The sequence below is a fragment of the Cucurbita pepo genome, chromosome 4 (assembly GCF_057944985.1).
Source record: "Cucurbita pepo subsp. pepo isolate OVF chromosome 4, ASM5794498v1, whole genome shotgun sequence".
NCBI lineage: Eukaryota > Viridiplantae > Streptophyta > Magnoliopsida > Cucurbitales > Cucurbitaceae > Cucurbita > Cucurbita pepo.
The window spans coordinates 11804676-11832132 of NC_141801.1; the positions used below are offsets into that span (position 1 = coordinate 11804676).

Below are 27457 nucleotides of genomic sequence, written 5' to 3' on the forward strand. Positions count from 1 at the left end.
TCATAAGATCACTTCGAAGCGCCCAAGGGTGTTTCTATAGGACACTCAGAGAGAGACAGAGTGGGGTTCGGAGCTTAACCATAAAAGACCGGGTCTAAATTATGGGCCCATATCTACCAGAGTAGGCCCATGCTGGAGCTTACGAGATCAAAGACTGGCCCATCTCAATAGCTCGGCCCAATACCTCAAATATTTAATTTAATCCAATGAAAATAATTTTAATTTCTTTAAAAAAATACACTATAGGTATTTGTATCATTGTACACATACATAGCGTAAAAAATTCAAAGAATCTGTGGTAAAAATGGGGTTTTTTTTTTTGGATGTTGTATTAAAATGACCTTTTATAATGTTGCTGTGGAATTATTTAAATTATTGGAGATTTGTGGATTCTGCCAGCACAGCCTAAGATCCCAAATTATTGGAAACCACAACTCTTTTACTTTAAATTATCCAGTCGTTGATCGTGGACTTGACAGTCCTTGGTGTGACTTAAAAACTCTGTTTGGTCTCAATAATTATTTAAATTATTATTTTTATTTCTCTCTCATTATTTAATGCGTGGTGACTTCTTAGTTAATAGACAAATATTGGTGACAAAATTAATTATTTAATTTTGAATGGTACGTTATATACGTAGAATTGCCCATTATTATTTATTTTTTACTTTCTAAAATATAACATTAGAAATATAATTAAGTGGATGGGGTAAGAAAAAAATAAAAAAAAAACAAAGTAAATTGTTGTACGAGGTAGGGGTACGGTGCCACCTTTTTTAGTTCGAGCTGAGGCCGAGGCTGAAAAACAAGCTAAAAATAGGAGCCATGCTTAGAGCCTCAATTTAATTTAAATAAATGCATGGTGGAAATTATTTGCAAGTAGCCATATGCTATAATATGCTTACAATCGCAATTGGCCTAACCTCCTAATAAAATATTCTTTTAAAATTTTCTTTTTCACTTCTTTATATTCCTCTTTTGGTTATGCTCGACTTCTTTTGAGTGGCTTATATGCTTAACAATTTCAACTGTTATTAAAGATGTTGAAAAATTGAGATTTATTAATTAATGTTGCGTTTGAAATGTCTTTACACACCAAAGATAATCAAGAGGAAGATAGAAAGTCCAACTTTCCTTTCCTTCTTTTAAACGTTGCATTTGTACCATTGATTATAAAAATTGTATTTGGTTATTATAAATTCAATTCATTAATGTGTTGATGATCCTATACTTTCAAAGTTTGATCGATACATATTTATTATATAGAGAGGCGATTGTGTTTAATGGTATATTTCGGGTGGAGGGTGGATGGTGGTTTGGAGTTGGGGTTTTATGAATGTGACAAATTTATAAATAAATAAATGAATGAATAAATGAAGAACTATAGGTTATATTTTGATAATAATAATATATAATGAACAAACTTCTACTGCCCAACAACTGGGGATTCAATTATTTATGCGTGTGGAACAAAATGCTTGGTCATAATGAAAAGCTGTTACGTGGTTAATTCCAAATCAAATGAATTTTCATTTAATTTAAATTTAAATTTCAATTTCAATCACCAATTTTTATGTGCTTTAATAAATAAAATAATAACTCTCTACAAAATTAGACGGATTTCTACAACATACCACCATCTCTTCTCTTCATTAATCTTTTATTCCACCCAAATTGAGATGCTACACCTACATTTATTCCCGGTATAATTTTTGTTTATACTAGTACCATATATGTCAAGCAACCTTAATTAGTCATGTTCGTGCTATTCTATACCAATATTTTCAATCAAAATATAAGCTTTCTATCTATCTTAGTATTACTGCGTATATTTTTTCTTGTGGATACTAACATTTAGTCTGGTCCTTCTTATTACACTTTAGATTGTTATTAAATTAAATGTTATTAAGAAAGAAAAAACCAAAGAATGAATGATTGAGGCAGAAAAAAATGTTGCACGTGTGAAAATAATTTTTTTTAATTTGAAAAAAATGATGGTGTTAGGGTTAAAGTTAGGTGGCGTAGGTGAGTGAGGTAGGTCACGAGCCACGCCTAACGCTATGGGCCAAAAGCTATTATTCTCCGACGAAAACCGCCCATTTACCACACTATCCCCAATCACAATCGCCGCCCTCTCCATATAAGGGAGCGGCAAGTCTGGTGTGACTATATATATATATATATATTTATTTATTTTATTTTGAAGCCACAAGGATATTTTCAACCATTCAACTTCTTTTTAATCCAAATTATTACCTCTCGAATTCAAGTCACATTTTTAAAGAAATAAACAATTATTTCACTTATTGTATACTCGCTTTATGATTCTTTTATGTTCGAAATAATGGAAAGTTATTCGTATTTGACAAGATTTTACGTAACCGTTTAAGCTTCTATAACGTGTCTACTGGAGAGTGGTTTTTACATGTTCATAAGGAATGTTTTGTTATTCTCTTGAATGAATGTGGATCTGTTTTATATATGGTTGATCTGATCCGCCCAATATTCCCTTCCCACGTCAAAACAGTTTTTCCATATATATTATGTTCTTAGAATAATAATGGAACTTATTGGTTAGGTCGTTGCAGAGGGTATGGGTGGTTCTTAAGAAGTAATTCAAATCAGCTTTGATAAACAATCCAAACCGCCTAAAAGCAACCCCTACTGTCCCAACCATATTAAGCATTAAATTTTTAGGAGTATTATGGCATCACTACAGCTGTGCCACTCTACGGGTTTGGACAGGAGGCGCGCGTATATGCCATGGATTTTAGGCCTCCACGGGCTCTACTTAAACTACATCATATCCATACCCATAACATGTATGTATGTATATATGTATGTATGTATGTATGTATACATGCATGTGTGTACGAAGAGAAATGGGAGTAGTAATGCAGGTACTTGGTCGGGTCAACTTCTGTTGCAAATCGCCGATTTGGTTTGTTCATAGCATTTATAAAGGGTGCCCACAAGGGAGCTGGACCAACAATTTTTGTTTTCTTTATATATATATATATACACACACACACACACAGTCTGATCAAAGCGAGGGCGAGGGCGCTTTGGGACAATTTGGAGAAGCAAGTGGAAGATCTTCCTTTCCCTACAACAACATCAGAAGATTCATAGTTTCAGGCCTTTTCCTTTCTTTCTTTGAAATCTTCCTTTCCTTAAGGGGTAGAAAAAGACACCTAACTACACCAACTGAGTTCATTTGGGATTTACCGAAATGGTTGCTCCATTATCATCTTGGCCATGGGACAACTTTGGCATCTTCAAGGTATTTTTGGAGGTTAAATTTGATGAAACCATGGAATTTTAGTATTGGTAGATGAATTTGTTTATACTCTGAATGTATGGTGCAGTATTTGCTATATGGGCCATTGCTTGCAAATGGGTTATACTCATTACATGTAGAGGGGAACATCACGAACAATTGGTGCCTCCATATTCTTTTTCTCTGTTTTCTCAGAGTGGGAGTTCATATAGCTTGGAGCTCTTACAGCACCATGCTTTTCTTGACGAGAAACCGCAGGATTCTCCAACAAGGAATTGATTTCAAGCAGATTGATATGGAATGGGAATGGTATGGAATTGCTTTTTTTCAATTACTTCATATGGGGTTGGGGAAAAAAGCTTAAAGATTCAAACTTTTTTTCAGGGATAACTTCTTATTACTTCAAGCTCTAATGGGTTCCTTGATGGTGTACCTGTTTCCTTCTCTTGGATATCTACCGCTTTGGAACGCAAAAGGGTTAATTGCAGTTCTGATACTCCATGTGGGAGTTGCAGAGCCTTTGTTTTACGTGTTGCATAGATACTTCCACACTAAACACTATCTTTTTACTCATTACCATTCTCTTCATCATTCTTCTCCAGTCCCTCAGTCCTTCACAGGTGACCCAATACTTGACAAACATAAATCCCTTTTGGTTTATTTTCATTTCTCGTCTTGAATCTCTCAAAGTTTTGTCTTTTGTGTTTTGTTTTTTCCAATAAAGCTGGAAATGGGACAGTTCTGGAACATCTTGCATTAAGTATGGTAATTGGAGCGCCAATTTTTGGAACATGTCTTCTGGGGTATGGATCAACGGCCATGATCTTCTGCTACGTTTTGATATTTGACTTTCTCAGATGCTTAGGGCTTTCCAATGTTGAAATTGTCCCACATCGGCTGTATGAAGCAATTCCAGTTTTTAAATATCTTCTCTATAATCCAACGTAAGTACTCACTGTTCTTCACCCCATTATCGATGAAATTAAATGCCTTTGTGGATTCTTGACACATCTGCCTCTTCGTGTTGCATAAATCGCTTTCATCATGCTTGAATAAGGTTTCAAAACACAACATAAAAAGAAAAAAAGAAGATTTTTTTTTTTTGTTGCTGTTTTTACCAGTGGTTAAAGCTGAAAGGCGATTGATTGGCGTTTATGGACATTTTTAAGGTACCATACACTTCACCACACAGAGAAGAGAGCCAATTTCTGCCTCTTCATGCCTCTGTTTGATGCCATTGGAAACACAGTTGATGAGAAGTCATGGGAATTACATAAAGAGATAAGCTCAAATGCAGGTCCGTTTCCCTTTCTCTGTCTTTTGCTATCGATGTTGATATTTGTGGATATTAATTGCGTAACTAAATGGGGGGTTTTGGGGTTTTCAATGCGCGTTTTTGTTTCACTTTACTATCCGATTCAATCCTCATTATTAATGGGTAGTTACAACCTCTCATTAAGTGCTTAACCTCATAAAGATGCGCCTCCTCACGTTAACGCATTCAAAAAGCTTCATATATTCAAGATTTTTGGATGAGAAAGCATTTATTATGTTGCCAAAATCTACTATTCACCAAAACTAATATCTAACTCTCTACATGTTCTTCAACTTTAAAGCTTAGTGGCTGTATTTTTGATGTAATGAGGGGTTTAATGACAATAATAATGAATGCAGGAAAAAACGGGAAGGTGCCTGATTTTGTGTTTCTGGCCCATGTGGTGGATGTTTGTTCATCAATGCATTCGCCATTTGTATCAAGATTCTTTGCTTCACACCCCTATGTTACAAGGTTGTTCTTGCTTCCAGCATGGCCCACTACGTTCATAGTGATGCTTGTGATGTGGGCAAGATCAAAAACCTTCCTTTACAGTTTCTACAACCTTAGGAATTCGCTTCACCAGACATGGGTGGTTCCAAGATTTGGATTTCAGGTCATTTGTTTAATAATCATCTCCAAGTTTGGATTTTTAATCTCTGGGTTATATGAATGTTAATAAATTTGGTGTTTGGCAGTATTTCTTGCCATTTGCAAAAGATGGCATCAACAAGCACATAGAAGATGCAATTCTGAGAGCTGACAAGTTGGGGGTTAAGGTCATCAGCCTTGCTGCACTAAATAAGGTAGGGGTAGGAGGCTGTGCCTTTATTTCTTTTGTCAAGAAGTTTAATGTAACTCTGATCATCTCTGAATAGGGTTGGTGACGGAAATTAATGACTTTCAGTCGGTTTAATCTTCGTACCCGTTTGTGTAATGTTCAAAGCCTATCGCCAGCAGATATTGTCTTTTTTGGGATTTCCCTTGCGAGCTTCTCCTCAAGATTTTTAAAATGGGTCTTTTAGGGAGAGGTTTCTCACTCTTATAAAGATTGTTTTGTTTTCCTTCTCAACCGACGTGGGATCTCATAATCTACCCCCTCTGTGGTCCATCTTTCTCGTTGGCACTTGTTCCCTTCCCCAACTAATGTGGGGTCTCACAATCCATTCACTTCGGGACCTAGTGTCCTCATTGACACGTTTCTTTCTCCAACCGATGTGGGATCTCACCATCCATCCTTCTTCGAAATCCAGCGTCCTCACTGACACACGTTCCCTTCTCCAACCGATGTAGGATCTCACAATTCACTCCATTTAAGGCCCAGAGTTCTCGTTGGCACTCACTCTCTCCTCCAATCGATGTCGGATCTCACAATCTACTCCCCTTTGGAGCCCAGTGTACTCAGTTGGGAAGAGTCAAAACATTCTTTATGAAGGCGCGGAAACCTCTCCCTCGTAGATGCGTTTTAAAAACGTTGAGGGAAAACCTGAAACTGAAAGTCTATAGAGGACAATATCATCTTAGGTATTTAAGAGTGGCTTTGTTTTAGTTATTTACCTCATATATAATTAATACTTTAAGGATTTAACATTTTGCAAGATCCAAGAGGGATGGGTAAGGAAACATAGAGTGAAATAAAAGAAATATGATTGAGTGATTGGTCTGAAATAATATATTTGGGGTTTTGTGGACAGAACGAAGCTCTAAATGGTGGGGGCACACTTTTTGTAGAGAAACATCCAAATCTTAGGGTAAGAGTTGTGCATGGCAATACCCTAACAGCTGCTGTCATTCTCCATGAAGTTCCAAAGGATGTCAAAGAAGTGTTTCTAACTGGAGCCACTTCCAAGCTTGGAAGAGCCATCGCCCTCTACCTCTGTCGAAGGAAGGTTCGAGTCCTTGTAAGTTTCTCTTACGCTGCATTAACAAATTAATACAAAAACTGTATTAGATGCTCTGTTTTTGAACATTTCCCCCTCCCCCTTGTAGATGCTTACACTTTCCAAGGAAAGATTTGAGAAAATTCAGAAAGAAGCCCCTGTGGATTGTCAAAACTACTTGGTTCAAGTGACCAAGTACCAAGCTGCCCGCAGTTGCAAGGTAACTAACATTAATTAAAAAAATTACAACTTGCAAATTAAGATATGGTTGATGTTGATGTGTTGTCAAACTCCATCAGACTTGGATCGTTGGGAAATGGATCACTCCAAGAGAGCAGAGTTGGGCCCCAAAAGGAACTCACTTCCATCAATTTGTAGTCCCTCCCATCTTGGCTTTTAGAAGAGACTGCACCTATGGCGACCTCGCCGCCATGCGCTTGCCTGACGACGTCCAAGGCCTTGGCAACTGCGAGGTATATCAGTTTATATCATTTGGTTTGTTATGATACCATATTAAATTATAACAACTCACCAAGGTGGTTGTGTGTCTGTTTGTTTGGGCAGTATACGATGAGCCGAGGAGTGGTGCATGCGTGTCATGCGGGCGGGGTAGTGCACTATTTGGAAGGATGGACTCACCATGAGGTTGGGGCTTTGGACGTCGACAGAATCGACCTTGTCTGGGAAGCCGCTCTAAAACATGGCCTAAAACCAGTCTCATCCAAATAACAGCCATTTTTTTTATGTGTGTTACAATTGTTTGGGATTTTACATTACGAATCAAACAAATGTGGTGTAGTTCTTTCTCTTATTATGTTTTATATGATGAATAAAAGATTAAAGAAAAAAACGAATCCACCAATATCAAATGAAAGTGGGCCTTTGAGCCCATGAAGCCACCAGGCCCGAATTGATTTTAGCTTATTCCTACGTGTCGAACTCTCGGATCCTCCAATATTCCTGGCACACCCCTGTTCCAGCACGTGTATCATCCTCCCTCAAAACCCAACCGCCGAAGCACAATCTAGCACCATTTCGACTCTGTTTCTGGGTGTTGGGCAAAAAAGAAGAAGAGAAAATTAAAGGGATGGCGAAGGAAATGATGCATGTTGAGAGTGGCGGCGGGAATGTGAAGAAGAGAATGATGAAGAGGAGGAGGAAGAAGAAAAACATTCACAAAGTGATCGATTATCTGTTATCTGATTGCTACTTATTTGCTCCTCTAATTTCTCCTTCACCCTTCAATTCTTATCGCGCACCCAGAAAAGGTTCATCCTTCATCTCAGATATCGAATTTAGGGAACGCCCAAAAGATCACCGGAGTTTTCTCAAGAAGATGGTGGATTATTTGAAATCCGATTGCTACATGTATGCTTCTCTCGTTGCACCACAATCCTTCAAAGGTACTTAAACTCCTCCTTTATACACAGCGATTGTGTGTGTGTGTGTGTGTGTGTGTGTGTTTGACGAGTGCACTACAAATACAGGGCGTGCTGGGTATGTAAAAAGGGTAGTAACTACGGAAGTGTCGGCGAGAAGATTAATTCTCAGAGGGGACGAAGTTATGAGTGAATCCGCTGCGAACATGACTAAAGAGAGGAGAATTTGCAGCACTGATTTAATGGAAGCGGAGGTTGTTGTGGATCAACCAAATGCGACAAGAAAGGAGCCACCTTTCTCACTCCACATGCCTGCCACTCGATGCTCTGTTCGCAATCAAAACACGCCTCGGCCTATTCGTATGGCTTCATAATGGACCCTCTCCCCTGTATTTGATAATATGTTTCATTTTGACTCTAATAATAAGTCTATAAAGTGTTGAATATATATAGTTTTGAGGTTTAATTATGAATGGCATGATACATGGAGGGTTCTGTTTTTTTTGGTGTGTCAGAAATTGAGGCTTCATGTACCATTACTGACACCCAACTCTGTTAAAGAAGAGGCGCAAATCACGGGCTGTCATTACCTTCTATCTTCTTCTACTAATCTTCCTCTATACATATTCTAAAAAAATTAACATTTTTTTGGGGGATAGGGTTTGGTGGTGGGACATGAACTCCATGTGCTTGCATGTGCCATGTCTCTTTCTAAATGCCCCACCATTGCTCTGCTTTAACCACATAAATTCGTTTCTGCACATTCTTCTGTTTCTCATGCTTCCCTCTTCATTTCTCTCTCAATTTTACACTTTTTCTCAGGTATGTTCATTTTCTTCTTCTTTTTTCCTTTTTTTTTTATGCACAACCCATGAATTAAATTCGATTCAATCTCCGCCCAACAATTCATTGTTTTATCTGTTTGTAATATATATGTATGTTACAATATCAGAATGCGCAATCCCAGTTCTTTAAAACGAGAATTCTTGAAGAAATGGATGATGGGTCTTGAAATATACACAACTTCCAACAAAAACATGACGGTCACCCAGAGAAAAAACGCCATAAAATTATCCGCAGATATAGCCTTGGCCTCCTCCAGAAACTGCGCCACTCGGTGGAGTCAAGCGCTCATCGCCGCCACCTCCGTTGACGACGGAAGCCGCCTCGTGGCCGACGTCCTTCTGGGCCGGACTATTAACCCCAAACTTTCGCGAATTATGTGGAGTAGTGGGAAGATTGTCAAAAGAAGCCGCCGCGTGCAGCGGATGAGAAGAAAATGGAAGAAGCCGGCGGCGGAGTTGATTGCGAAGAAGTTGGTGCGGAAAAGAAGGAAAGTTCTTCGGGGATTGGTTCCGGGAGGTGAATTTATGGATGAAATTTCATTGATAGAAGAAACGCTAGACTACATTTCCGCGCTTCAAGCTCAAGTGGATGTAATGCGATGCCTTGCAACTGCATACCTAGCATCATCATCATGAATACCCAAACATAATTATAATCAAACCCCCTTTTTGTTTTGCACATATATGTAGAGCTAAATTTGAGGTTAATGTTAGTGATAGTTTGGGATCATTTTGTGAGTTTTATGTACATAATAAATGTTTATGTAAGCTAAAGACAAATATGAATTTGTTTGGTTCAAAGTTTGAAGCATTTATTTGTGTATTGAATGTGGCGTGTGGATTCCATAATGGAGCATTTAGTTAGGGAAGAAGGCCAAATCCAAAGCCGATACTGTTCATGCATGTTGGAGAATGAGTGTATCGTGAGTTTCTTCAACATTATTCTTTTGGCATAATGTTTTGTTCATAAATGCTCAATCTTGATAGCGTGACAGCACGTTGTTAAATTATTGGGTTTCTAATTGGTGTGGTGTTTGAATTCAAAGCTTGGAGTTTGATCCATGTCTAGTTTCAATCTGGGTTTTTGTGCTGTTCGAGTCATAATATATGCTTGCTTTCATAGCTATTTAGGTAATGAAAATATAATGCTTTTTATAGAGGGATATTTGGGAAATAGTTATCAATCTGACCTTTTGAGTAAAGGGTTCGAGTCAATTAGGTCAAACGTAATGTTGTATGTTGCTAAAATGGTTGTCTTACAACCACATAGAAGAAAAAACATTAGTCCGAATTTGTCATGTCATTTTTTTACAATTATTTTTTGTGGTCGTTAGATTTCTACACATTTATTAGAGACCGTTCAAAAGAAATATTGTCAGTGTGTGAGGTTCCATGTAATTAGAGAGGGGGAACGAGTGTCATGAAGAAAGCATTCATTCCATTCTTTGGGCTTTCTCTTATAGATTGTGAAATCCCACTGTTCGGGAGAAGAACGAAACATTCTTTATAAGGACGTGGAAACCTTTTCTCATCAAATGCATTTTAAGAATTTTGAGGAGAAGCCCAAAATGAGAAAGCCCAAAAAGGATCATATTTGCTCGCAGCGAGATTGAGCTGTTACACACTGATAACATATATTGTCCGTTTTGATTCGTTACGTATTGTCATCAGCTTCACGATTTTAGAACATGTCTACTAGATACTCTTATACGTAGTGTTTCATTTCCCTAGAATTCACATACATTAAAAGATATAAAGATGTAAGTTGAAGAATGATACGTATTTGACGGATTCTTATACTAAAGCGTAAAACATATTATGTTATAGGCGGGATAGATTCGATTAAATTATGGCTTTTAAAAAAGTTATATTCATAAAGAAAACGACATTATGCATTTTAGAGCGAGACCCAACATTGATTTTGACTTATTATAAATATCAAACAAAACAGAAAATAATAATTATAATATTCTGTGGTTTTAGTATCTGATAAGAAAATGAAACAGAGATATACACGCTGCATGGCCCATGTTTTGTCCCAAACATGATGGACCAGTCATCAGTTAATGGGCCATTAACAAAACCTTAGGCCCATATCGATTTCTAATGAAATGGGCCTATACATAATACTAATTTTGATTAGGTTCAACTATACTTTTCCAAAAATTTCATGCTTGATATTTATTAATAAATAATAATATTAACTAACTTTATATTTAATTTTTTTACTTAGTTATATTAAAAAAAATTAATAATACATAAACAGTGGTGTTATGTCACTTCATATAAATGCCGAAATAGAATAGAACCAAAAGAATGTGGAAATGTCTCTATTATTGGGAGCATGTATGGTTTTGGACTTCACACCACCACATAAATTACCTTATATTTTTTATAAAATAAATAAAAAAGAAATTCGATTGTTAATTAATAATATATATATATATACACACACGATACAATGATTGAGATTCATGCTTCGTTATCATAATCTTAAATAAATTAAAAGAGACTTTCGACATAATGAACGAATTTTTTTAGTCACATGAATATAATGATGATCAAGACAACACCTTTAACCAAATCTTTCTCCAAAAGTGGATGGAGGGTTAATAATAATTAACACAAACCCTTTTCTTAATTGTAAAGTAATTAAGATTTAAAAAGGAAGAAATAGTTAGAGTATAATGATGGGATGATGCCCACATTCCTTTTTTTGAAGAAAAGAAAGCTACACACACATCAATCATGCATGTCTGCAATTACTTTTAACGAAGATATAAGTTGTCCCTAGAAAGAAGCATGCTTTGGTTATTATGGGTTTTTATGAAAGTTTATAATGAAGGGGGTGTGGCCCTTGGACAGCTCTTGCAAGCAAAGCTACCAATGCAGCAGCAGCATTTAATGCTGCTTTTTTGGTGCATACCTACACCCTCTATGGTTTAGATTTAAAGGACAATGGTTGGTATAAGCTTTATAAATGGTTTTATCCCACAGGCCCTTTCCATATATATATATATATATATATATGCTTCTTTAGTGGTCGCCATGTGTTTACCATATTCATATCTTTTCTATGCAATATAATATGTCCAAACACACCCTTTCCATCTGTCAAATCCCCTCCTCATCCATTTAACTATTTCATTGCCTTTTTTTTTTAATTTTATTATTTTACCCATTTTAGATATATAATTTCTTTTTACGTGGTACGGACCATGTTTGTTTACTGTGTCAGAGACAGGGGAGAAACTGGGTTATATATGGGGTTTGTGCAGCGCAGCATAAGAACTGAACTTCCTCTCTCACCTCACCTGCTTACAACTTCTGATTATTACTCCAAATGGAAGCCAATGGGAATTTGAGTAGCGCTTCTGCTGCACATCCTGAGACAATGGACGTGCTTTCACGAGCTTGGTGCAATTTTGCTGTTCAAACTCTTAACCCTGAGCTGCAACCTGATCAATCTCTTGCTCTTATAGACACCCCCATCAAAGATCTTGATGTTACCCTAACTTCAGATCCTTTTCCGGTGAGAAAATTCAAACGAACCCATTTCTTGTTTTTGTTTATTTTTTTTACAAACAGGGAGATGGAAGTAATTAATGGGGTTTCTTAATAGATGCAGAACGTGGAGAAACCTCTAAAGATGGAAGCAGAGTCCATACCACCGTGGAAATCAAATGATATGAAGGTAACCAAATTGCTTGTGGTTTGGTTTCATTTTATTAAATACACAGAGATTCTTAACTTTTTTTCTGTTCTTTTCAGTCGTTTATATGGATGCAACAAGCAATGCATCCGGAGTTGAACTACAGTAGTTATTTCCGAAAGAAATGGGTAAGTCTTTCACTTCATGGAAGAAGTATTGATGTGAACAGATCTCACCAAAAAGAAAATGGGTATTGAACTATTGATTTGAACACTAATTAATATGTTATGATATGGACAAAAAGTAGCGACAGGACCAAGAGAACTTGACCCCCAAGATTCATGGGCCAAAGAAATAGTTCATATATTTCATAAAAAGTAATAATAAAATTATTAAACTTTTGAACTCTTAGTTCACATGTTCGTATTTAAATTCAGTGTACATTGCAGTTTCAATGGAAAATCGTGCCATTCAAGAACTTGTCGATAAAGAAATGGCTAAAGGAGATAAGACAGAGCAGAAAAGAAGAGGATAGGCTTCAGAGGGCTGAAATTCATGCAGCTATATCCGTGGCAGGTGTAGCAGCTGCACTTGCGGCGATTGCAGCCGACACCTCGAGATCAAGAGATGACAACTCAGACTGCGGCGCGAGGGATGCTGCTGTGGCTTCTGCAGCCGCATTGGTGGCTGCACAGTGCGCACAAGTGGCCCAAGCAATGGGCGCCAAAAGGGAACAGCTTACCACTGTAATTGGGTCAGCCATGAGCAGTATCACAGGCACTGATATTCTCACACTCACAGCTGCTGCAGCTACATGTATATACTTTATAAATCTGAGCTATAATATCTGGCTGTTGTGCTTGTTGTGTAGTTGAATTGCATAATGTTTTTGTGTTTGCAGCCTTGAAAGGAGCGGCCACGCTTAAAGCAAGATCTGAATACAGAAACAAGTCAAGTGGAGTTGCTTCTGTGCTACCTATAGAAGACAACCATGAGGTTCAGATTGATTTCAATCTTGAGAAATCAAGATCCACGCTCGCTAAAGGTGTTCTTCTCAAAGTTGAGTCCCCAAATGGTAAGATCACAAATACTTCAAATCACAAACCTTTGAAGTACCAATCAAATCTTTATTTTCTTTCACTAAAAAAAGTTTTGTTTTTTTTTTTCAGGAAAGTACAAGAAGAGATCCATCTCTATCATCCAAAACAGTGACACCAAGGTTTGATTCTCAATTCTTCGTGAAATAATCTCATGTGTACCCGCTTGGTTGATTATAGAGTAAAGACATTCACCACTAGCAAATATTGTCTTCTTTAAGCTTTCTCTTTCGAGCTTCCCCTCAAGGTTTTTAAAACGCGTTTGATAGGGAGAAGTTTCCATCCTTGTCCTCTTTAGCTTTCCGTTTTAGAATTTCTCTTAAGGTTTTTAAAACGCGTCTGCTAGAAAGAGGTTTTCACTTTTGTTCTCTTTGAGCTTTCTCGTTCGGGTTTCTCTTCAAGATTTTTAAAACGCATCTACTAGGGAGAGGTTTCCAGCTTTCCCTTTCGGGCTTCTCCTCAAAGTTTTTAAAACGCGTCTGTGAAGGAGAGGTTTACACACCCTTGTAAAAAATGTTTTGTTCTCAACTCCATATAATGGATTTTGCAGGTAATTTTGAAGGTAAAAAAACTCAACATGTTGAAGACCAAACAAGAAAGTAAGTCATTTTCACTTCAAAATACCATTCATTTGAACTTCGAAAGGGCTTTGAGTCCATTATCTTAACTGCTAAATTATTGTATCCAGGCGTTGTGTTGGACATGTACATTGAGCTGTACAGACATGAAAATGAAGATGATGAGGACAACAATGAGGACGAGGAGAGTAATACATGTTATCTCATCGTGTTGACTACAAATAAGGGCACATTCAAGCTAGATATGGAGAACGATTATCATAAATACAAGATCTGGGCAACCACCGTAAATCAAATGCTCATGCTTTCTGCTCATTCTTTCACAAGATTATGAACTTTTCTATTTTCATGTTATGGTGTTGCTTTATGCACAATGCTATGTTTCCATAATTCTATATTTGTAATTTAATTATATTGTGTAATTAAATTTGGTACATATTTTCATCTAATATCATATCATAATTTTGCTTTTTGCTTTCTTATATAGAAATGTGTGTAAATTATCTCCTTCAACCTCTCAAGAAATAATGTCACATGCCAATTTTCGTTTTTTAGTAAAGTCGAACGTATGTCTATAGTCCAAGTAACCATGTTCCAATAATGTTATCACGATGAATATTTAGCTCATATTCACTACTTTATAAATAGTATCATTAATATAGAGAGTTGTCAGTTCAATATTTTCATGCTATATTATGAATTATGGAGAGGGACAACATATCCACAGAATTTTACAATGAATAGAATTGTAGTAAATTAAAAACAGAAATGATCTGTGTACCGGTAGAGAGAGAAAATTGCACGTAAAATTATGAGCAGAACTCTATTCAGTGCAATATCAGAGAAGTTCTGAGAGAGCAGTCCACAGGAGAATCCTGCGTGGTCGATCTAGAAACCTGGCTTGCCAAGCAGGTTCGTCACTTTCATGGACAAAACCACTCTTCAAGTAGAGGTTCTTTGCGGGTTCGTTGTCGAAAGCTACGTGGACGTATAGATCACTGATGCCTAAAACATTAAAACATTGTATCACAAATGACAGTTTTTCATGGAGAAGTGTCACCATAAACGCTAAGACCACATTCTAAAACAGAAGCCATAAAGACGGAGATGCTGATAGTTCATCAAGATCATGGCCATATTTAACATGAATGAAATTGTGTCACAAAATGGTTACCCCAATCTTCCGCAATTGTCTTTGCCTTTGCAACAAGTGCAAAACCCAACCCATTTCTGTGCACTTCCTTGGCAACACATACATTGCTCAGATATGCCCTTGCGAAATCGGCCCCAATTCCCTGTTGGAAAAATATTTAAGAAATACTTTATCATGAAAAATCAACTCACGACCTAGAATCAGATCTATGTCAATACAAGGTTCAGATAAATTGAAACATACAGTTCGTGAATGAATTTGGAAACGATGTATGAATTCTAGAGTGTGTCAGGAACATTTCCAGTGAAATGTCAAAACAAGGGTGTACTTAATTGGAGACAAACCTCACTAGTCATTGAAGATTACAGGAAACAATAGATGATGTGGAAGGATGTGCAACTGCAAAGTGTGCCTGCCCGTATGTGTTTTCTTTAAAAGAAAGGGTAAGAAACAACTCTCAAATGAATGAAGGACTACAAAAGGAATGGAAGAAACCAAGCACAATCAAACCAAAAATAATAAATGGAATCCCTGTTAGTTAGCTATTAGAATGAAATAGAGACCGGAAGACGCAACATCAGAAATTTATGGACAATCTGGCCGACTCCAGGCGATAGTTCTATCAAAATGGAGAAAGCAATCAATGAATCATATGTTGAGATAGTAGAGTTGGAGTTGAAGTTGAAAATAAACTGAGGAAGCTACTAGCCTTTTGTATGGTTGAAGACTTGATTCTTGAGGTGATAATTCTCATGACAGAAATTAATATTTGGGTTCAAAATCAGTTAAAGACACTCTTTACAAAGTTATCTTTTCATCCATGATGTGACCGAAAAGGCTAGCGAATCAGATAGCTCTTCATCTTATAAAGATATTTCTAAATGGAGAGATATCCTTTATTCTGATTTGAAGGAGCCCTTGCATTGCTTAACCTTCGCGTTACACTGCATGGCAAAAGGCCTTTCGAGTGTTACCCAGATCTCAGTAATACTGCAATTACCAACCTCAGACTACACAGCCTCAGTAATTTTAACAACTAAATACAGGAGACAAGTAATCGATCCTAACAGTTCCAGAGTGAGTATTCTTGGCTGATGTACTGTTGTCATTCTCCAATTCAACTAAAATTTGACCACCTATTCAACTTTCTAGGCCAACACTCTTATCATCAATACGGCCTGATCATGCCTCAATAAGAAATTGTCATCCAATAACCTCTCGTCATTCTGAATTGAGTGAAACTGACAATGCTTGATGTTAGATCAGCCAGATTATAAGATCAAGGATTGGACGAAATTGAAGGTGATAAAGTCTTTCGAGTGTTAGCTGCTATAGCTTACAGAAGAATATTCTGCGAAGGCTTTGTTCAACTTCAAGTCCTACTCTGCTATTCACACATATGAAGCTCTCCCTTATATTACACGTTCAAATTAACCAACCTGGTTTTTCAATAACAATAATAGAACACATACTGTCCAATGATCTGAATAATGAGAAACACATGGAGCTACCAAATTCTGATAAAAAAAAACAATCAAGAGCTAAAAAATTCCAGTTTTTGGATAATAAATTATAGTCAATATTTTGAATCCACATTTTTCACGTTAAACAGAAATTGGGCCAAGAAGGTGACTCTGATTTTCGTAGATAATAATGAGACATGTTCATGACCAATTATTCAAAAGAGTGAAAAACATAATTTAAGAAACTAAAGAATTAAAGAAATTGATCATTTACCTCAGGTTTCATTCCCGCTATTTCATCTGGAAGCCTTATACACTGATTAAGGTCAAGTGACCCAACAACAACCCGGTCCTCTCCATCATCAGAAAACTAAGAGAATATGATAATAAAATAAATAAATAAAAGATTCGAGATCGGAACAAAGTAGAACTTGTAGAACTGATATAGTGTAAACTAAGACATGAAATGTTGCATAATCTTCTTCAATCAACTAAAAATCAACAGCAGCAGGAAAGGATAAAACATGGCCAGAGCATTACAAATAACATTCTAACTTTTTTGCATTAGAAGATCCTGCATTTACATAAAGAGGAAAAAATAGCCAATATACTTTTTTTTTTTCAATCTGCCTAATTCCTTTCCCACCTCTGATTATGCCTTTTGTGAGCCCACATCTCTTTTTCAGGTATAAGATTCTTTTTTTCATAACTTTGGTATGCATACATTATCAAACAACATTGCTTCCAACGCATTCACTATCTAAACATGTCGGCAATTCACCTCATGCGAGGTGAGGCTGCCTGATTAATACACGTGCCTTGCTTGTCCTGCAATATCAGCTAGCTTTCTCTTTTTCATTGCAAACGAAGAAAAGAAATAACGTCTTTAATTTCCTGAAATGAAGGCTATTTCTTCAATCAACCTCTTCATTTTTCATTGTCTCATACTTATCAACACCATTTTTCGGATATAAAAACGTAAGAATTTACATAACCCACAGAACTGGTTGAAACTTCAAAGTTTGAAATTCCTAAAGTGATCTAGGGATGGAGTACATACATACTATTCATATGGGAACGATGAAGAAATAAACGGACCTTACATGTTGAACATAAATCATCGGCTAGGGTTGATATTTCGGCTAATGGAAGAGTAGCATTTATGCAAGATACTCTTTTAAAGCTAACCCTTTTTCCAGCAATACGTTCTTGAATTGCTTCATATTCGTTCTCTGCCAAGTACCTCTTATGATCCTAATAGAACTTGACAAAAAAAAAAAAAAAAAAAAAAGAAGTAACAGCATCAGTACAGCAAACGGAGAGCAAGAAATACTACGTGAAAAGTGAAGTCTTAATCACGAGGGATTTGAAATGGCATTTAAGACAGGCCAGCCTCACGTTTCATTTATCCATCTCTATCGTTTTTCTTATCTACAATTCCCTTCTATCTCAAGAATCCACGAGTGTTCTCTCCATTCGAGTCCATTATCAATATACACAGCATATTTGTATCCACAACCGATGAAAGGATGCAAATGTGCACTCAATGATGTTCTCAAGTTGTCGATAATGATAGTCTAAGATAAAATACCAAATTGATAATTTGGTCTCCAGTTCTCAAACACTTGAATAAATTGACTCCAGATAAATTAAAACATTAAAAAGAAAATTGCTATCAAATTTTCATACATTCAAATCTTAGCCCCAGAACTCACACGGAACTTCCCAAAGATTTCAATTGAATTCAATGACTCACGTCGATGTCATAGGAATCGGGGCGGAACTGATTAAAGGTGCGAACGCGAAGACAAGCAGCAGCCCAAAGCTCATCCTTGGAGGTAGCTTCGGAGACCCTCAACTTAGATTTGTCAACTGCGATCGTCCGTTGGTGGGTGGAAACGTTTGAGACTCTAATGGGTGGAGGACAAGGAAAACAGGTTGCAGGAACGGGTAGTTGGGTTGTAGGGAAAGAGAAAGAGTTGGAAGAGAAGAATGAAAGCCAAGAATGGGAGGAAGATGAGGATGATGAAGAAGAAGGCCGATGATGGCGCCAAGCGCAGAGAGGAAGAGATGAGAGGACCGCCATCCCTCCTTCGCTCTATGATCGTGTGGTTAGAATATGGATAATGCTGCCAATTCTGTAATTCCGATCTCTTTTCTCTATTATTTTATTTCAGACACAAAGACTTATTTGTCTTTTCACTTTTAGAAATAAATAAATATTTTCCTAAAATTGTAGCTATTGCATTTGCCTCTCTAAATGCGAATATTAGAAATGTGAAATTTTCAAGACTTATATGAACAAATTCACTCATATAATTTAATGGAATTTCATGTTAGGGTGGATTCTATATGATTTGTTCATTTTGGTCAATCTGATCTATCTAACGAGTTAACTTATTAGTAGAGATAACAAGTCGCGACTCTAAATCAACTTATCGAGGTCGAGACGATTCTTCTTTAATGTTATTTTATAAACTTACTTTTTTATTTTTCCTTTTTTTAAATTTGTTTTGTTTCTAAGGAATGTAATAGGAAAAGCAAAAGGTATCAAATTAACATCAATTGATTTTTTGGAAGAAAAAAAAAACAATTTATAAATCTAAATTTTAAGTTTTTTATTATAATTTTTTTAAATATTCATTTGAATCTTTAACTTTAGAGTAATCAATTAAATTCTTAAACTAATAAATTGTCCCAAACAAGTTGAATTATGGTCACTTTAGTAATTGAAGTTATTAACCTTACTTTTATGACACAATTTTATAATTTGGTTTGGATGATCTCAAAGTATTTACAAGTTTAGAATTTAAAGGTAAAAAGTTGGTAATTTCATTCTCAAATAATTTAATCAAGAACGATTGAAAGAAGCATAAACAAGATCCAAATATTATCAGGCATTCACTCCAGGGATTACATAATGATTAGCTCCAGAAGGGAATGACCCATGAGAACTTGATTGCCGGAGCCCAGGCCTTCAATATGTGGCCAAGTGGTTCCCACAAGTTCCGGTTGGCATAGCATGGAACTCAAGAGTGGCATATATCCGGAGTTTTTCGGCAGGCAATGATTGAAGGAAGTCTCAGGCAGCAAAAGGAAACCCCCAGAGGAGTATCGTGAGCACGACACAACTCGTGCGATCGGAGCTGGGTAGCTAAGGGGGTAGGTTTTGATGGTGTCTCTTGAGAGCATTGGCATATTGGAAGTGACAAGCTTGTTCTTGCAATCTCCTTCGCCATGCGTACTTTAACTGGAAGCTTAACGAAAGAAACTATGCCATTGCGGCAGAGGGAGCAAGAAACTGAACCTGGAGGGCCACGAGCAAAGGTTGTCCCACGGTTTGTACAACAGAGGTATAAGGCACATCTTGTGCAGAATTCATGATCACAACCTGCAGGGGATTCAACTTCTTATCACCCTTCAACAACCCCACATACCAACAGCCTGGGCTAAGTATATAATTTAGCTACTCATCAATTTTCTCTCTCTAGTATTTCAAAAGTTTGGTTTCAACCACATCATTACCATCACACCACTTTAAAACTCACTAACAATATATTTTATTAACCGAGCTAGATGGAAATAACCCATGTTTTGGGCATCCAAGTTCAATTTTTTGCCCATACTTCAGCAAACTTGTTAAAGCTTTAATGGAATGATTTAGCAACAGAAATGATGCTTTACATAAGCTAGGTTATGCAAGTTCAGAAAATAAGAATATCACAATGGTCTAATCAAGTACATGATATTGGAAAGGTAATGATATATACCTTCAGCAGCTACCGCACACTTCCTCTCCAAACAGACAACGCATGGATCCTGGCATCCGGGGGCAGATTTACTACTCCATCCATATTCTCTGCAAATGGATCCAAAAGCAATGCAGAAATCAATTTTGTTCATTATGCCAACATTCTAAGTCAACTGGACGCCAGACTTGCCCTATATGGAGACAGAAAACAAACTCTCAGCTTGTTCTATGATTTTCTAAACCATTTACATTTTAGTAGAACAACTTATGTCTTCAATATCTTGTTCTGTGCCAACCCAATCAATGTGAGCTTAGCCTTGAGGGGGCAGAGTGAAGAACTGTAACAAGAATGCCAGAAGCATATATTCCATGATGTAGTAACCAAAAGTTGCCAATATTGTCAAGAAAGTTGGTGGCTCCCGAATAAACGAAGAGTTCGTCATTTTATTTTCCACGAATAAAAGTTGCTTTGTTTAGAAGGAAAGAAACGATGAATGGTGAACAGTACCATCTCAATACTTGTTTTATAAGCGTTAGGAGATTTTAGGAAATTTTCCATGAATAAAAGCATAATCCATCTAGATACAACTATCCGAAATCAGAAATAGAATAGACATGTTTTAGCAATAACTCGTAGAAAAGCCAAAATGCTCTTGTTCTCTGAAGTTCGTCTAAACTCTAGATTCCAAAGAAATAGTAAGCATACTGGACAATCACGATGGATACGCTTAAAGAAGTTATATGCTTGCATTCATCATTGTGTGAAGGATGAGCAGTACAAGGAAATAACAAATACCTAGCAATTTGAACAATACTCATAAGGGGCAGCGACAGGTAATGAGAGGGAGTAAGTTTTGGCCGGTCTATAGGCTCTGTGCTGAGAATGTCCTCAAGCCAACCTTTATGCCATGAGCGAGCAACCATCAATGGTGTCCAACTGCGTTATTGATATGAAGGGAATGACCCATCAGTGTCATAATAATACCCTAAACTTTTATTCTAACACCATTCCTATCAAATTCTTCACGGCCACTACTGCTTTCAGTTTCAGTTTAAGGAACGGATCCCGGATATGCCCAATTAATTAAAAGAACCTAAGCTCATTTCTTAAAACTAATTTCTTATGAGTAGTTCAGAAAGATTGCAAAATACAAAGAATAATCCAAGACTAGTACGTACCCATTTTCATTTTCAGTGGTCAGACTGGCACCCTTGGCGATCAAAATCTATACGAATAAAAAATTCAAGTCATAGCCTCAAAGAGTAAAAATAATGCATTCGTTTAAACTGATTCAGATTTTTTTCCTTCAAATGAAGTACATACTTGACAACATTTGGCATTACCACCGCATGCAGCATAATGAAGAGCTGTGCTCCCAGCACCTATTGGAGTTGCAACAGACAAGCTACTTATATCATCGCAAGGGATAAGAAATCAAACTGTTCAACAACCCCTTCTTTCGATTTTTATCACTTTGCCCACAAGATAGAAGGATATGGTAGCATACTTTATAGGTTAAAAAAAGTATTTCATTTGTCTGCCACTTTATTTCAACATCCCATGAGCATGCTAATTCTGGACTTTATATGACCATAGAAACATATCTAAAACGTAACGCCATTAGTTCAGAATCATGTTTTGTTATTGTGAAAAGGAAGACTGACAGATTTGTGAAATGGTAAATTAGGAAGAAAAATAAAGGCTAACATGAAAAAGAAGGTCTCAATTTTTATTAAAATTTTCCTTTTTGTTTTTAGTCAAAGAGAAGGCAGAAATTCAAAGGGAGAAACCTATAAGATCAATTACGGTTCCATCGCCCACAGTCACCTCAGAAACAGATGCCCCAAATTCCAGAAGTAACTGCACGCTTTCAACTTGCCCATTAAGGGCTGCCATGTGTAGAGCGGTAATGCCACCATCTGCCGGTTGGTTAACAAACTGAGACAAGGCCCTAAAACACAGAATCAGGAAGTCAATGAACCATCTAAGCATTTCAACCTGGAAATTCTTGAATTTGACATGTACCTATGATCAAACTCTGAGATTGATTCTTCATCGTCCGTTACTTTACTCATTATATCCCTAAAGTTTGGCATGCTTGGAATATAATCAGCAAGAAGAAGCCTGATGCACCGGGAGTGACCATTTGAAGCAGCAAGATGAAGTGCAGTCCCTCCGTTCAAATAATCTGCTTTATGGACCTAAAATGTGCAAGAAATTTATGAATGACTAATAAGTTGCTCGCGCTATGCACCAGAGAGCTAACATGAAAGATAAATTTCTCACGTTGGCTCCAAAAAGTACTAAAATCAAAACAACCTCCCAGTGACCCTGTTGACAAGCTTGCATCAAAGCAGTCTGTTGACAAAAGTAAGGAACCCAACGATGAACTCAAGATACAATATGAATTTAATCTTGAAACGCAAGAATTACATCTTAATGGCTAAATAGAAAAGATAATCATGTGTAGTAGAAGATGAAGTGTTTGTGTGTGTGTGTATAATCACAAGCGCGCTGGTCCCTGAAAGAAAAAGTGTAAATAATGTGAAGAAATTGCAATACCTGACCCCTATAGTTCCTTAAATTAATATCAACTCCTGACTGAAGCAAAAGTTCCACGATCTGCAAGCATGTAAAGGACAAGCACAATGACAATAACCAGTGGGATTCTCTAATCTTAAACGAAGTGAGACCAGCTTCTATAACATTATTAGCAAGCATTTGAAGAGTGAGAACCTCATGATGTCCGTGAGCTGCAGAGTAGTGGAGGGGGGAATTGCGCACACCAAACGTTGAGTAGCGAGCCAATCGTGGATTATACTCCAACAAAGCCTGTGCTTCTTGGAAATCTCCATCTCTTGCAGCTGAAACTAAACGTTCCCCAGATGCAGAACATCCAAAGGAGTTTACCACAGCACTTACAAGTTTCATGGTATTCACTAATGTTTGAATCCAAAACTGAGGAACTAATTTTCAGAAAATAATAGCTTTAGAGCTCCAGAAAGCTCTTTAAACATGATGATCTCCTTCGATTGTATTTAATAGCAGAGCCAACCCAACTCAAAATATTCAATAGCAGAGCCTACTTCCCAATTTCTATCAATAACAAAAGAATTTCCAAAGACCAAGGCTAATTAGTTCTCATCCAATGAAGAATATCAGGCTCTCAAATCCAAATTTACCTAAAATGTAAAAACTATTTTGAAATATGCCTCCAAGTAACATAGAAATCACTTTCACCTGGAAAACTCTGCAACTTCTCGGAGAAGATAGCCTAAGAACGAAGCAAAATTATAATGATCACAGAAGAATGTCGCGACATTAAACGATAATTGCGAAAAGTAAGAACGAAACGTGAATACGAAATCACAAGTGGGGAAACTGTTTTGATGGAGACGAAGACCTTTTCCTACAATCTCAAACAAAAACTTACAAGAAAGCTGTGTCCCAATGATTATATATTATGTCCGGTCAACTAGGTAGTTGAATTGTTCTTTTCCTCTCCAGGCGTTGTCCCCCGCGGCGGCCTTCCCCTCTGTCAAGATCACTTAAAACATTCTTCAGTCCACCGATTTCTCTGGTCGACTCGCTTGATTCTCTCAAGGAGTTCCAAATGATTGCTTCCCTCCATTTTCTGGATTTCGCCATAGTTATTCATACCTCGTAGAATTCGTGTGGAATAGCGAATCGAACACTCAAGACTTCAATTTCGGCGCCAAAATCTATTTACACTCATGAAAGACGAGGGCCAATTCAAATAGTCCATACATATTTTGTGTACTTTTTATAAATTCTGATTAAATAATAATGAAAAAAAAAAATGTCATTTAAATGAATAATGAAACCTTGTAATTAGTTAATATATATATATATATATATGAAGAAGAGATATTGGTCAACAGGCGGTTGTCCAACGTTTCATACTAATGGAAAAAACGGAGCGTCGTGAGCTTTTATTAATAAGCATGAAAAGGAAAAGAAATATAAAAAGTTGCCATGTGGGACATGGGATTTATTTAATCTTTCCTATCCCAACTCATCATTCCCAAAGTTTTGACTTTTTATTTTTATTTTTTTAATTCAAAAATGCATTTTGTTTTAAACATTTTTTTCGAAAATACTTTTATACAAAATTTGTTTGATTAGTTTACTAAAAGGATTATACTAATATCAAATTACTATTAAGTTTATGTTTAAAATAATATTTGATAGGGTGGTCGGAATTAGTCACTGAATATTTTTTTAAGGTAGTAAGTTGTTATACGTTTTAACATATAAACAATTATTCTTATAATTACCAAACTCGATGTTTTACTTACGAAAATAATGACCATTAGAAAGTAAAAACTTAAACACAAACATATACCTTCGTGCACATGCAATTGATTGATTTTTAATATTTGATCTTTTAATTATTATAGACTAAACTAAGTATTTAATTAATTCCAATGTTGATTAAATAATAATCATATCTATCAAAGTGTGGTCCAAAATAGCCTATATAAGTTTTATTTATTTTTCTTTTTTATAATATTGAAGTTTCTTTAATAAAATAAATTACGAGACTTTTAATGTGTATCTAACCACCTTCGTTTTACCAAGTCAAACAAAAATGAACAAAATAATTAAATTTTATGTTTTAAGTTAAAGTTTTAAATTGTGCATTTATGTCAAAATTAAGATAAATTTAAAAAGACGTCATAAAATATAATATAATCTGTATCAAAAAGTAAAAAATTTGAATACTCGATCCACGTAAAGAAAGTATTGGACATCATTTATTAAAAAAAAGTAAAAAATTTTGGCATAATATCCCATCCACAAATGTAAGTAACTTAAATTTAAAAAGCCCTCAATCACACATTAAAATTGACCATTTGAAGTGTTTGATTTGAAGCAATGGAGAGTGGAGGCAGGGCACATGATTTAAATTTATTTGGACTCATCTACCACGCAAAGTCAAAAGGAAGGTTAGCACCACAATTGAAAGAAGCAGACAAAAAGGTGGAGAGGCCCTTCTATAAGGGGTGTCTGTCCCTGTATAAAAAGTCAAGTGCCAAAATCCAACACAAAAGTTCAATTAAAAATTGTCATTTTCCTTCACCCCCCCAATGAAATACCCTTCGTCTCAAGAAAACCCTTTTATTTTAACTAGATTTTGAAACAGGACCACTGGGAGTAAATTTATAGGATGGATTACAGATGCATCGTTTCCAGCCGGGGTATGCCTGCTGTGCTGCAAACCAATTCAATGAAGTCAGTAAATTAAGTAAACTCCCTTATTTTACTTGTAATTGAAATCATTGCAATAATTGCGTTCTTGTTTTGTATCCCAGAAACAGCCTGCAAACTGACAGTCAAACCTTTTTAGCCACTGATCTGAGATCTAATCTTTTTCTTAAAACACTTTTATTACCCTCTTCTCATCTCTCCATCTGTCCCATTTATTTCGTTTTCTGATCTCTCCAACCCATTTGACTCGCACACCCCAAAACCAAGGCTGTGTGAAATGAGCTCTTTTTTTCTTTGATTAACATGGATTCACTGCTTCTCCAAGTAAACGGAAGATTCTTCCCTTCGCCGCCACAGCTACAGCCTTACTATCTTGATGCACGGCCTCCTCCTTTTGCCCAGTCGAGTGGGTTCAACTTGGAGAACAAGGTGAGTCCAAGTATACTCCTCATCATAATCATTCTAGCTATCGTCTTCTTCGTCTCTGGTTTGCTTCATCTTCTCGTGAGATTCCTCTGGACTCCCCCATTACAGAGAGACCCTGAAAGTTCAGACAGTGTGACTGCCTTTCAAGGTCAATTACAGCAGCTCTTTCATCTCCATGACTCTGGGGTTGACCAGTCCTTCATTGATACACTTCCTGTTTTCCACTACAAAGCCATTATTGGATCCAAGTCCCCATTTGATTGCGCTGTTTGTCTATGTGAGTTTGAGCCTGAGGACAAGCTCAGGCTGTTGCCTAAATGCAGCCATGCTTTTCACACAGAGTGTATTGATACATGGCTTTTGTCTCACTCAACCTGCCCTCTTTGTAGATCTAGTTTGCTACCGGATCATTTCTCTCCACATACCAGTTGTGCGCCAATTGTTCTTGTTCTTGAATCTGGGAGTGAGAGCTCTAGAGATAATGTGTCGAACACAGAGGCTACAAATCCGATTACAGGGTCAAATTCGCAAGTGGGTCTTGGTGGGGATAGCGAATTTGACGCTGGGTCGAGCGAGATTGGGAAATTAGAGGACGAAAAAGCAACTGTAGTGACTGTGAAGCTCGGAAAATACAAAAGTATCGATGCTGGTGAAGGGGGAAGTAGCGAGAACAAGAATATGGATTCTCGTAGGTGTTTTTCAATGGGGTCTTTTGAATATGTAATGGAGGAGAATTCGTCGCTGAAAGTGGCCATTAGAAGCACCCCAGCGAAAAAGCAGCCAAGCAGGAAGCCAGCTCTGCCATTGACACCAGGTTACAGAGCAGCCATGTCCGAATGCGACTGCGAATCCAGAAGAGAGTTCCGACTCAGTGGGATCGAACCGTTTCGAGAAGTGAAAAGGGGCGAGAATACTGATAGGAATTGCAAGAGAATAGACAGTTTCTCAGTATCGAAGATTTGGCTAAGAGGAAAAAACCAGAGAGAAACGTCCACAGAATCATCAAGAAGGGCAGTTTCGTTTCGATTTCCCATTCAGAAGAATGGTGGGGATTGGAGTGGTTCAGAGATGGGCGTTTCCAGATGGGAAAATGAAATAATCCGAAGTGAAACGGAATTGGATGAAGAAAACCAGAGTCGTTGCAGTTTCGATTCTCAATTCAATCAATCTTTCGCGAAGAGAACGTTGCTATGGCTGATGGGAAAACAAAACAAGGTTACTCACTTCGAATCATCGTCACCTTCATCCTGTATTTCAAATCTCTAATTCTTCTCTGTTAGATTGTTAAATTCCTTTCCTTCAAATTCGATTTGTTGTTCAGATAGATATGAAATCGATTAAAGAAGTCTAAGCAAAATAATAATAATGGGGGCTGTTGAATTTAGTTGCGATAGAAGTAATTAGAT

The 27457-nt window shown here is 36.9% G+C and overlaps 6 protein-coding genes across 19 annotated transcripts; 4 read left to right on the plus strand and 2 right to left on the minus strand.

Moving 5' to 3' along the window:
* The first annotated feature begins 2968 nt into the window (after positions 1 to 2968).
* LOC111794103 (very-long-chain aldehyde decarbonylase CER3) lies at positions 2969 to 7328 on the plus strand. Its single transcript, XM_023676242.2, has 11 exons — positions 2969 to 3282; positions 3368 to 3588; positions 3664 to 3899; positions 4004 to 4223; positions 4449 to 4576; positions 4954 to 5210; positions 5293 to 5400; positions 6289 to 6495; positions 6584 to 6694; positions 6774 to 6947; positions 7039 to 7328. Exons 1-11 carry the CDS (start codon positions 3232 to 3234, stop codon positions 7201 to 7203), a joined length of 1878 nt encoding a protein of 625 aa, XP_023532010.2. The 5' UTR covers positions 2969 to 3231; the 3' UTR covers positions 7204 to 7328.
* Positions 7329 to 7417: 89 nt separating this feature from the next.
* LOC111794104 (transcription factor IBH1-like 1) lies at positions 7418 to 9509 on the plus strand. 4 transcript variants are annotated; one of them, XM_087123514.1, is made up of 3 exons: positions 7418 to 7877; positions 7962 to 8213; positions 8806 to 8960. In XM_087123514.1, the coding sequence occupies exons 1-3, from the start codon at positions 7562 to 7564 to the stop codon at positions 8826 to 8828; spliced, it is 591 nt and encodes a 196-aa protein (XP_086979640.1). In that variant the 5' UTR covers positions 7418 to 7561; the 3' UTR covers positions 8829 to 8960. The 4 variants fall into 4 exon arrangements, with proteins under 4 accessions (XP_086979640.1, XP_023532011.2, XP_086979641.1 ...); XM_023676243.2 differs by lacking the exon at positions 8806 to 8960 and adding an exon at positions 8369 to 8662; XM_087123515.1 differs by lacking the exon at positions 7418 to 7877 and having other exon boundaries at positions 8029 to 8213; positions 8806 to 9509.
* A 2318-nt stretch (positions 9510 to 11827) lies between these two features.
* On the plus strand, positions 11828 to 14474 carry LOC111793733 (uncharacterized). Of its 4 annotated transcripts, none has more exons than XM_023675756.2 (8): positions 11828 to 12230; positions 12327 to 12392; positions 12470 to 12538; positions 12788 to 13166; positions 13252 to 13425; positions 13520 to 13569; positions 13998 to 14046; positions 14136 to 14474. In XM_023675756.2, the coding sequence occupies exons 1-8, from the start codon at positions 12042 to 12044 to the stop codon at positions 14357 to 14359; spliced, it is 1200 nt and encodes a 399-aa protein (XP_023531524.1). In that variant the 5' UTR covers positions 11828 to 12041; the 3' UTR covers positions 14360 to 14474. The 4 variants fall into 4 exon arrangements, with proteins under 4 accessions (XP_023531524.1, XP_023531523.1, XP_023531526.1 ...); XM_023675755.2 differs by having other exon boundaries at positions 11830 to 12230; positions 12321 to 12392; XM_023675758.2 differs by having other exon boundaries at positions 11832 to 12230; positions 12800 to 13166.
* A 217-nt stretch (positions 14475 to 14691) lies between these two features.
* Positions 14692 to 18814, minus strand: LOC111794081 (Acyl-CoA N-acyltransferases (NAT) superfamily protein). 2 transcript variants are annotated; one of them, XM_023676210.2, is made up of 5 exons: positions 18398 to 18813; positions 17740 to 17895; positions 16916 to 17011; positions 15200 to 15320; positions 14692 to 15030 (listed from the first exon to the last, which is right to left on the minus strand). In XM_023676210.2, the coding sequence occupies exons 1-5, from the start codon at positions 18725 to 18727 to the stop codon at positions 14864 to 14866; spliced, it is 870 nt and encodes a 289-aa protein (XP_023531978.2). In that variant the 5' UTR covers positions 18728 to 18813; the 3' UTR covers positions 14692 to 14863. The 2 variants fall into 2 exon arrangements, with proteins under 2 accessions (XP_023531978.2, XP_023531979.2); XM_023676211.2 differs by lacking the exon at positions 17740 to 17895 and having other exon boundaries at positions 18398 to 18814.
* A 635-nt stretch (positions 18815 to 19449) lies between these two features.
* Positions 19450 to 24157, minus strand: LOC111792375 (putative E3 ubiquitin-protein ligase XBOS32). 7 transcript variants are annotated; one of them, XM_087123372.1, is made up of 11 exons: positions 23827 to 24157; positions 23634 to 23667; positions 22956 to 23263; positions 22680 to 22751; positions 22419 to 22594; positions 22184 to 22344; positions 21717 to 21775; positions 21572 to 21618; positions 21189 to 21329; positions 20412 to 20500; positions 19450 to 20032 (listed from the first exon to the last, which is right to left on the minus strand). In XM_087123372.1, exons 3-11 carry the CDS (start codon positions 23112 to 23114, stop codon positions 19671 to 19673), a joined length of 1266 nt encoding a protein of 421 aa, XP_086979498.1. In that variant the 5' UTR covers positions 23115 to 23263; positions 23634 to 23667; positions 23827 to 24157; the 3' UTR covers positions 19450 to 19670. The 7 variants fall into 7 exon arrangements, with proteins under 7 accessions (XP_086979498.1, XP_086979495.1, XP_086979493.1 ...); XM_087123369.1 differs by having other exon boundaries at positions 22956 to 23489; XM_087123367.1 differs by having other exon boundaries at positions 22956 to 23667.
* Positions 24158 to 25886: 1729 nt separating this feature from the next.
* On the plus strand, positions 25887 to 27435 carry LOC111792353 (RING-H2 finger protein ATL13). Its single transcript, XM_087123078.1, has one exon. It carries the CDS (start codon positions 25929 to 25931, stop codon positions 27315 to 27317), a length of 1389 nt encoding a protein of 462 aa, XP_086979204.1. The 5' UTR covers positions 25887 to 25928; the 3' UTR covers positions 27318 to 27435.
* The last annotated feature ends 22 nt before the right edge of the window (positions 27436 to 27457 follow it).